Here is a 10,204-nt window from a genome sequence, read left to right on the forward strand (position 1 = left end):
GTGTTTCAATTATTGCAGTGTCTGGCTGCTTTGCCACTAATATTCTGACATTTTGGTGCTTTTTTCCCCATTTGGGATTGAAAGAGTCTCCTAAGAATATAAAAAAAATAGTAAAAACCTGAAATAAAGGGTATTTCATATCAATGGATTTCCCAGGTGCTCTTAGAACAAGAATGTGGGGTTTTGTACTAAATCCCAGTTAGATCATAACCAGAGGAAAAAATCACATATTTTAAATAATAAGGGAAGGGAATAGCAGTCACAGTTTTATTTCAGGGTCTGAGTGGGGCAATTCCACCTGGATCCTCCTGATCTTTGGAGCATAACTGAGCCCCGATTCCAGCCCAGGAGGAGCAGAGAGCTGAGGAGGCCCCTCAAACTCCCTGGGAAGTAACAGAAATACCTGAGCTCCAAATCCAAGGGAGGTGTTTCCTCTCTAAGACCTTCTCCTGCTGTTATTTCTTTGTGTCGTGAGTTTAATTCTAGATTTGAATCCACAGCAGAGGCACAAAGGAAGAAAAATTTCCTTTCACACAAAGGTGGAGCTTTCGCTGGGCTGGGTTTGGGTCCGACCCAGAAGTTTGATCACAAAGAACAGGCCTAGCACTAAACCTGGAGAAACTAAAAGCTAGTTTTAAGCCATGCTGGGGAGAAGATTTCTGATGTACAGGCAGGAAATTCTCGTGCCTCAAGTGGGGGATTTTCACCACAGGAAAATTGATGGTTATGACTGCAGCCCTGTCAGCTCCCTAGGCCCAATTACCTTTCCTTTGTTTTGGAGACAAGTGTCAGTGCCCCGTCCACCCAGACCAATTCAAAAGATCCGAAATGCCTTTGCAAAGGAGACTGAAACTGTAGTTCTTTGCTTTTCTCTCCTCCATAGCAATCTGCATTTCCAGGAGCTTGGTCTGCTCTGAGCTCGGTCGGGGAGTTTGATAGTGATGCTGTGAGACGTGCATGTGTTCTTGTCAGTCTGCACACAAAAGCCACGCTCCTCCTTTCCCTCCTTTTGGAAAGCTCTGTAGAGTCAATGAACCAGAAAGGACCATATTGCAGGAGGATATTACCCTTCTTTTGCTTCACGTGGTAGCTGGAATAAATCAATGGAATAAATCAATGTATTCCTAGGAGGATGTGACCCAAAAAGTGCTGCTGGTCCAGCAGCTGAGCATCCTGCTGGGATGAAGGGAGAGCGAGAGCAAAGGCATCCACCTGCAGCCCTTTGGGGCTCTCACCTGTGCCCTCCTGGCTGTAGTGATGAATTCCTGACATCATTTACCAGCTGGAATGGAGGATTCACCATCTAGACCACTATGGTCTTCATTTTCCCTCCGTTTTACTATCTCAGACTGCTTTGGGTTGGGAGGGACCTTAAAACCCATCCAGTCCCACCCCCTGGACACCTCCCAGCAGCCCAGACCTCCAAGCCCGGTCCAAGCTGCTGTGGTGGCCACGGGTGGTGGTGGCTTCCAGCAAGGAGAGCAGAAGGACCAGGAGGAGCCGTGGCCGATGTTCCACCCTCGGGGCCTCCCAAGTCCCCGTGTGTGGTTGAGCTGCCTTTCAAAACTAAGGCAGATAGTTCAGCTGATGTTCATCTATTAAAGGAATCTAAATTAGGAGATCATCATAAAAGATTTAACATCCTGCTGACCTGCCTCTATTAAAAGCTTACATTTGGCCGTGCGGTGGCCGGGGATGCTCAGGGACGCGGCGCTCCCAAACCGTGAAGGGCTAAAATTAGGAAGAGATGAGCTCTGACAAAACCCATCCTCACTGCCGAGCGTTTGCTGCCCTGTGCAGGAGGGACCGTGGCTTTTGTGTGCTGGTGAGCCTGCCAGGCTGCATGCTCAGCTCTCTGCCTGGGACTACACGACTGGCCTTGCTTAGTCCACAGTATGATCTCGGTGTTAGTCCGTGCTTTAGTGTGACCACAGTGATGCTGGGCTTGGTCCTGGGCCCCTGCAGGGAGCAGGACCAGGCCCTGAGTGAAAACAGCCTTGTTTGAACGTGGGGAATGGCTGCAGGGGCTGCTGGCTGGGAAAACCTCTGGAATCCAGGAGCTGAAGTGTCCTCACACTTGGCTCTGAGAAAATTCCATCAGGAGCCTGTTTGTTACGACAGTCTGAGCCCCCCTCTGCCTTTGGGCAGTTAAAATGACAGAAAATAATTGGTTTGTTGAAGAACAAAGAGTCCAGACTCCGTAAATCCAACAATGTGGCTTGAAAAGAGAAATTATTTTGAAATATATACGTATTATATACTATGTATGTAATATAATGTAATATAATGTAATATAATGTAATGTAATATAATATAATATAATATAATATAATATAATATAATATAATATAATATAATATATATGATATACAATATGCAATAGTATGCAATATCTAACATACAATATACAATATATAATATGCAGTAGACATTATATAATATACTATATACAATGTATAATACATACCATACAATATACTATATACCATATACAAAATATGATGTAATACAATATACATTATAATAATCATAATACAAACACATATTTTGAAAACACAGCTTCCCTGCTTGCCTTTGAAGCAGAATTTGAAGCTTGCCACAAATTCACTGCCAGTTTCTGCACGGATCAAGGCCCAGCCCAATGTCAGTGGCCTCCCCCATTCCCCCCAAAAACAGCTGTACTTTTGCTTGCTGTCTCCTGCCTCGTGTTTTATACTGAAACTTTTTCCCACCCCTTCCAACACAGGTGGTTGTCAATGCCTTGGTTGGCGCTATCCCTTCCATTATGAATGTCTTGTTGGTCTGCCTTATCTTCTGGCTGATTTTCAGCATTATGGGGGTTAACCTGTTTGCCGGGAAATATCATTACTGCTTTAATGAAACAGCTGAGCATCGCTTTGAGATAGACGTTGTTAACAACAAGACAGAATGCGAGGCTCTGATGCCACCCAACTCCACGGAGATCCGATGGAAGAATGTGAAAATTAACTTTGACAACGTTGGGGCAGGATATCTGGCTCTGCTGCAAGTTGTAAGTTTGGGTTTCTACCATTGTCCCTTTAAAATACCCTAAACTGAGGGGCTGGAGCTTCATCCCCCCCCTAAACCACCCCAAACTGAGGGGCTGGAGCTGCATCCCCCCTAAACCACCCCAAACTGAGGGGCTGGAGCTTCATCCCCCCTAAACCACCCCAAACTGAGGGGCTGGAGCTCTAAACCACCCTAAACCACCCCAAACTGAGGGGCTGGAGCTGCATCCCCCCTAAACCACCCCAAACTGAGGGGCTGGAGCTTCATCCTCCCCTAAACCACCCCAAACTGAGGGGCTGGAGCTGCATCCCCCCTCTAAAATACCCCAAACTGAGGGGCTGGAGCTGTATCCCCCCCCTAAACCACCCCAAACTGAGGGGCTGGAGCTGCATCCCCCCTAAACCACCCCAAACTGAGGGGATGGAGCTGCATCCCCCCCCTAAACCACCCCAAACTGAGGGGCTGGAGCTCTAAGACACCCCAAACTGAGGGGCTGGAAATACCAAGTGCTCCTGGTGCATTTTATGGGCTTCCCTCTCTCTGAAATCCAGCATCCACTGGGGTTAGGGCTGGAATGAATTTGCCATTTTATATTTCTTCTCTTTCCTAATTTATGGGTCTCAATAAGAGGCCCCAAATCCCCCCCTCACCCTCAGCCTGCTTGAACCTCGTGAGGTTCGACTCCTTCAGCTTGATTAATGTGATTTAGATGAAATGAAAAGAGAAATGTTGAAATAATATTAAAGATCCTTATACAGGGCCATCAAGAGTGCCAGGGAGTCCCTGACAGAGCTGGCATCATTCTTATATTTTGGGTGAATTCTGTCTCTGTGTTTTCTCTGCCAGGCTACATTCAAGGGCTGGATGGACATCATGTATGCAGCTGTAGATTCCAGAAAGGTAACCTGGCAAAACTCCCCTTGTTTCTGTCTGCTCTTTTGCTTTGCTAAAATCGAGAGTAAAAGTTGTAGAATTGTGTTGGTAGCGAGTATTTAATGCTGGGGTTGTTTCCCTTGCTCTGGGGGTCTCATGAGTTAAAAGATGCTGAAGAAAATCCCAAAAAGGGCAGGTTCTTCTGGTTGGTTTTTTTTTTTGTTGCAACCGGTTTTTGATCTTTGATGATTTGGAAACGCAACCAATCTCATTTTGCCTGTGCTTGTACGATGCCTTTGAAATGCTCTTTGTTGTTTTTCTTATCTCCCCTTCAGCAAGAAGAGCAGCCCAAATACGAGGACAACATTTACATGTACATTTATTTTGTTATCTTCATCATCTTTGGCTCCTTTTTCACCCTGAACTTGTTCATTGGTGTCATCATTGACAACTTCAATCAACAAAAGAAAAAGATAAGTGATCTGTGTTTGCTGATTCCAGCTCAGACCTGTTCCAAGACTGTTGGCTCTTCAGGCTGGTGGGGTTTTTCTGCAAAATAAAGTCATTTTGGGGCACAAAGCTCCTTTTTTAGAGCTGTGGGCCTCTTGGTGCCTCAGAGGAATGGCTGAGCATGACATGCTTGGTTTAAACTACAGCCAGATTAAACATTTTCCCTGGATTTTCATGCATTTTGGGTTTTTTTTTTTTTATGCCTTGACTAAAATACAGACTGGAAGCAAGATGTCTTCCTTGCCTCTGTCTCTGTCTCAAATCCTGCTTTTCTTTGAAAAAAAAAGTTGTGAATTTGGGTTTCTACCATTGTCCCTTTAAAATACCCCAGGATGAAGCTCAAATTTGGGATGGATTTCCGTGGTTGCAGCTCCTGGAAATGCCCTCACAGCTGCTCACCACAGAGGGAAGAGAGGGGTGTGGAAGGAGGCAGTGCAATGAAAACCATAAATTTCAATTTATAGGAAATGTAAAATTTTGTTTTTAATTAAGAGCAGTGCACCCTGGGTGTTAGTGTGAGTTATTTCTGTCTGAGGTAGCTGCCACCACCCTCTCACCTGGCAGGTCTCACCTGAGCTGGGCTTTACTCCTTTCCCCTCTGGTTCATGAGCTGATTGTAACCAGTTTTCCTTTTGCCCCTTTACTTTGGAGGTCAAGATATTTTCATGACAGAAGAGCAAAAGAAGTACTACAATGCCATGAAAAAACTGGGCTCAAAGAAGCCTCAAAAACCCATTCCCCGACCTCTGGTGAGTACATGAGAGGATAACCCAAAATCATCCCTAGTTTTAACTCATGTTGGACCCTGGTTTTGTCACTGTAACTCAGTTGTCACCTGCAAAGGTTGAAACACTTGTCCTGGGGTTGGTGTTAATCAGTTCATCACCTGAACCAAGAAATCCCAGAACTTAACTTGATTGAGAGGCCTTGGATGTGGAGTAGGAACCTCCAGGCACTCGCAGGAGAACCTTTGGCAATCATCCAGCCTTGGGGGCTTTGCTGGTGGAGAACCGAGCTCATTTCCCTGGTTTCTGAAGGGCTCTGGATCCCTCAGAAAGCCAAAAAAGGGGGTTGGGTTGAGTCCTTTAGGGGCTGTGTGGATCCAGCATCCTGCTCCTGGTGCCAGGACACCAGAGGGGCTGGGTTCTCCTGCAGGTGCCCATCAGTGCAAGGATCTGGCTGCTCTCCCCAGCTGTGACTGCAAAGGCCCAGCAGAGAGCAGGATGTGCTGCTAGCAGGGGTGGAGCAGCATGTTGGGGTATAAATAATCCCGTTTTCCTGCTTTTGCCATAGCCAGACTGGCTCGTGGGCAGGGTTTGCCTTGAAAGCTCTGTTCAATACTGACACAATTACATCCTTGTCCCTCTTTCCACCAGTGGTGCAAGAATTTGTTGGCTAATGGTAAATTAGGAGGAGATTCCTCCCTGTGAGGATGGTGAAGCCTTGGCTTGGGCTGTCCAGAGAAGCTGTGGGTGCCCCTGGGAGTATCCAAAGCCAGGTTGGACAGGGCAGGGGGTGGAATGGGATCGTCTGAAGGACGTTTCCAATCCAAACCATTCCACGCTTCCATGACTGTTGTTCAGACTGGGTTCCTTGTCTCTCCTGCTCCCCAGAACCGCATCCAAGGAGCCGTCTTCGACTTTGTCACTCAGCAAGCCTTCGACATCGTCATCATGATGCTCATCTGCCTCAACATGGTGACCATGATGGTGGAGACAGACACGCAGAGCAAGCAGATGGAGGACATCCTTTACTGGATCAACTTTGTGTTTGTCATCTTTTTCACCTGTGAGTGCGTGCTGAAGATGTTCGCCTTGAGGCACTACTATTTCACCATCGGGTGGAACATCTTCGACTTCGTGGTTGTGATTCTGTCCATCGTGGGTAAGTGTGACACCTCTCAAAGCTCGTGGCTGAGACAGAGACAACGCAAGGCAGCACAACTGCGTTTTCAGAAGGCTTCAAAGCCGTTTTTATTTTAGCGTGCATGCTTTCTGTACATTCTTACAAAGCTCGTAAGTTTGTACTTTGCTCACTGGTCACGAGAGACAAACAAAGTGCTCATTGGAATTTCTCTGATTTATCCTTCTTTTTTTCTTGGTTTCTATGCCAACTACCTTGGTAGGAAACTCTTTCAGGGGTAAATGTGGATCCTTCTATAAAACTTCTCTCTGGCTCACAGAAGTTGCTGTAAAACCACTTCCACACTTAGAGGTCACTGAGTGCCAGGCTGGTTTGGCATTTTTAGGGTAGAACATGTCTTTGAAAGGGATCTGTAGGTACCAGGACCTCAAGGTTCTCTCTGAGCCTTGGGAAGACACTGTGGCAGAATTTATCTGAATTTATTTATGAAGCCCTGACTGATGCCCCTTCCCTCTGTTCTGATATTCCAGTTGTGTGGGGTAAACCGCTTGACAAGTGCTCTGTCTGTAAAAATGTGAAGTTTCAGTCACTTCATCAGAATATTTTAATGCTCAGTAACCCCTGAAAATTGCCCTACAGTGCTTCTTGCCATAGCACAGGCCTTTCCACATTGTTTGCAGTTTGTTTGAATGTTCAATCCGTGTTTCCTCCAACAGGTTTTGAGGTTTTTAGCATCTAACCTGCAAAATACGCACAACCTCACAATGGCTGTGCCCATTCCCTGGGGAGCCCGGGCACTGCCTGAACCCTCTGGGAGAGGAATCTTCTCCTGCTATCCCTCCCCTGGCACAGCTCCAGCTGTCCCCTCACTGCTCACAAGGAGCAGAGATCAGAGCTGTCCCTCCCCTGCTCCTCGGGAGCGTTTACCTGCCTGAACACGAGACCCCTCCGTCCCAGGCACCCTCTGAACAATCCACCCACGCAGTTCCGCGTGTCCCGTGCACCGCTGAGCCCAGAGGAAGCGGCAGCCTGTGCATGTCCCCTGTCACACGTGTTGCCTCTCTCCTTTAGGGATGTTCCTGGCTGAAATCATTGAGAAGTACTTCGTGTCACCCACTCTGTTCCGAGTCATCCGCCTGGCTCGCATCGGCCGCATCCTGCGATTGATCAAGGGAGCCAAGGGGATCCGCACGCTGCTTTTTGCCTTAATGATGTCCCTGCCTGCCTTGTTCAACATCGGCCTCCTGCTCTTCCTGGTCATGTTCATCTTCTCCATCTTCGGCATGTCCAACTTCGCCTACGTCAAGCACGAGGCCGGCATAGACGACATGTTCAACTTTGAGACCTTTGGCAACAGCATGATCTGCTTGTTCCAGATCACCACCTCGGCCGGCTGGGACGGGCTCCTGCTGCCCATCCTGAACCGGCCCCCGGACTGCGACCTGGACAAGGAGCACCCGGGCAGCGGCTTCAAGGGGGACTGCGGGAACCCCTCGGTGGGGATATTTTTCTTTGTGAGCTACATCATCATCTCCTTCCTGATCGTGGTCAACATGTACATCGCCATCATCCTGGAGAACTTCAGCGTGGCGACGGAGGAGAGCGCGGACCCGCTCAGCGAGGACGACTTCGAGACCTTCTACGAGATCTGGGAGAAGTTCGACCCCGACGCCACGCAGTTCATCGAGTACAGCAAGCTGGCGGACTTCGCCGACGCCCTGGAGCATCCCCTGCGCGTCCCGAAGCCCAACACCATCGAACTCATCGCCATGGACCTGCCTATGGTAAGTGGGGACAGGATCCACTGTTTGGACATCCTGTTTGCCTTCACCAAACGTGTCCTGGGGGACAGCGGGGAGCTGGATATCCTGAGACAGCAGATGGAGGAGAGGTTTGTGGCTTCCAACCCTTCCAAAGTGTCTTATGAGCCCATCACCACCACGCTGCGGCGCAAGCAGGAGGAGGTGTCGGCGGTGGTGATCCAGAGGGCTTACAGGGCTCGTTTGGCACGACGGGGCTTCATCAGCCGGAGGCCTGCCGCCACCAAACTGGAAAACGGGGGAGCCAACAGGGAGAAAAAGGAGGGCACCCCCTCCACGGCGTCCCTGCCGTCCTACGACAGCGTCACCAAACCCGAGAAGGAGAAACAGCAGCGGGCGGAGGAGGGCAGGAGAGAAAAGGCCAAGAGACAAAAAGACGGCAGGGCGGCCAAGTCTTGAGACACACACACACACACACACACACACACAGAGAGAGAGAGAGAGAGAGAGAGAGGAAAAAAATTAACAACAAAAAAAATAGTAGAATTGTACGAATTAAAATATTTGCAAGTGAAAAAAAAAAAAAACAAAAAAAAAAAAGATTGTTTACAAACTTCCTGAAATATATCAATACAGAACAGCTGTGGAGACACTTACCTGAAGATCTTATACCAAACATAGTCTGCTTACTGTGTGACAGCGTTGCATCTAAAGCAGTGACCTACCACCTGTTTAAAGGACCCTGTAAACAAACATTTAAACACAAAAAAAAAAAAGGAAAAAAAATGGATTTTCTATTGTTTGGGCAGGTGGATACTGCATGTTCCACATCAGTCAATGCAACTTAGGACAAACAAGCAAAATAAACCACACACACACACACACACAAACACACACAGAGCAACAAAACCCGCTGCTGGGATTCATGTGTTTTCCAAAGCAGCCCCAAATGGATTTTATTTTCCCATTTTGTTGATTATTCTCAGAAGAAAACCCAGGAGTCACAATGTCAATGGGTTTGTTCATGCAAAACTAGATTTGCGTTTAGTTAAGCAGCAAAATAAAATCAAAAAAAAAAGAGGAAAAAAATTGAAAAAAAGAGTTAAAACAAGTAGAACAAAAAAAAAAAAAAAAAAAAAAGAGAACGAAACAAAGCACCCATTAAGCCCACTGAGTTACCATAGTTTATTTGAGATTTATTATTTGCATTCTACTTTCTACATGGGCTTTACTTGGTTTGGGAGATGGGGCCGTCGGGCACCTTCAGCCTGGAGCCAGCTCGGGCTGATCCCCCCCCCAAGAAAACAAAAAGTGCTCGTTAACGCCTAGAAGCGAATTTTGCAGAATTTTGCAGATTTTTGCATGACGGCATGACCAGGGACCATGCATGAGGAACCACAACCAGGGGACACGCAGTCACCTGTCCACAGAGGTGTGTGAAGCCATAAATTCGAGGCACTCCACTGAGTATCTCCCGCACACTGTATTTTGGAGAGAAACCTTAGTGATGCTCCTGCCCGGCACCAGTACTCCCAGTTCATAGAGAATCTTCCATAAACCTGCCAGTAGAAGAAAACAAAAACAAAACCAACCCAACAAAACCTCAGTGTAACTCTAAAACCACAAAATCCCCCAACAGAACAAGCAGGTGAATGAATTGTGTGTGTCTGTTTAACAACTTTGACTTTCTTTTCCATACAGCCATGGTTTTTTGCACACTGAAACAGAACAAAATTCCAAAATGCTGCTCTGGACCTCACCAAAGGGGAGAGGATAAATCTGGGAATGGCTTGTTATCCATGTCACTGTAAATCCAAAACCTAGGGCTTCAACCAGCCAGCAAGGTCAGTTGTATCCTGCAATATTTAGCATTAATATTAATTATCCTTCAGCCTCCATCCTGCAGCGTAGACACTTCTTTTGGTAGAGATAAATGTTCAAAAACAACGAGAAAGCAGCACGATACCTCTGCTGGTAGGAATTCGGGGAGCTCACCCACAGCACTCCTGGGGTGGAGGGTGGGGTTGGGAATCACCTTTGGGGTCAGGACCAACCCTTGGGGTCAGGGCCCACCCTTTGGGGTCAGGAGTCACCCTTGGGGTCAGGAGTCACCTTTGGGGTCAGGACCAACCTTTGGGGTTGGGAATCACCCTTGGGGTCAGGAGTCA

At 47.4% G+C, this 10,204-nt stretch overlaps 1 protein-coding gene across 2 annotated transcripts in view; it reads left to right on the forward strand.

Moving 5' to 3' along the window:
* The window catches only part of SCN8A (sodium voltage-gated channel alpha subunit 8), a 47,814-nt gene extending 38,134 nt beyond the window's left edge, over window positions 1-9,680 (forward strand). For both annotated transcript variants that reach the window (XM_036399923.2, XM_036399924.2), the window contains exons 21-26: window positions 2,747-3,031; window positions 3,877-3,930; window positions 4,239-4,376; window positions 5,058-5,162; window positions 6,027-6,297; window positions 7,348-9,680. In XM_036399923.2, coding sequence (XP_036255816.1) covers window positions 2,747-3,031; window positions 3,877-3,930; window positions 4,239-4,376; window positions 5,058-5,162; window positions 6,027-6,297; window positions 7,348-8,495 — 2,001 coding nt within the window. In that variant the 3' untranslated portion in view covers window positions 8,496-9,680. The remainder of the gene's footprint in view (window positions 1-2,746; window positions 3,032-3,876; window positions 3,931-4,238; window positions 4,377-5,057; window positions 5,163-6,026; window positions 6,298-7,347) is intronic.
* The last annotated feature ends 524 nt before the right edge of the window (window positions 9,681-10,204 follow it).

The sequence above is a fragment of the Molothrus ater genome, chromosome 30, assembly GCF_012460135.2.
Source record: "Molothrus ater isolate BHLD 08-10-18 breed brown headed cowbird chromosome 30, BPBGC_Mater_1.1, whole genome shotgun sequence".
NCBI classification, from domain to species: Eukaryota; Metazoa; Chordata; class Aves; order Passeriformes; family Icteridae; genus Molothrus; species Molothrus ater.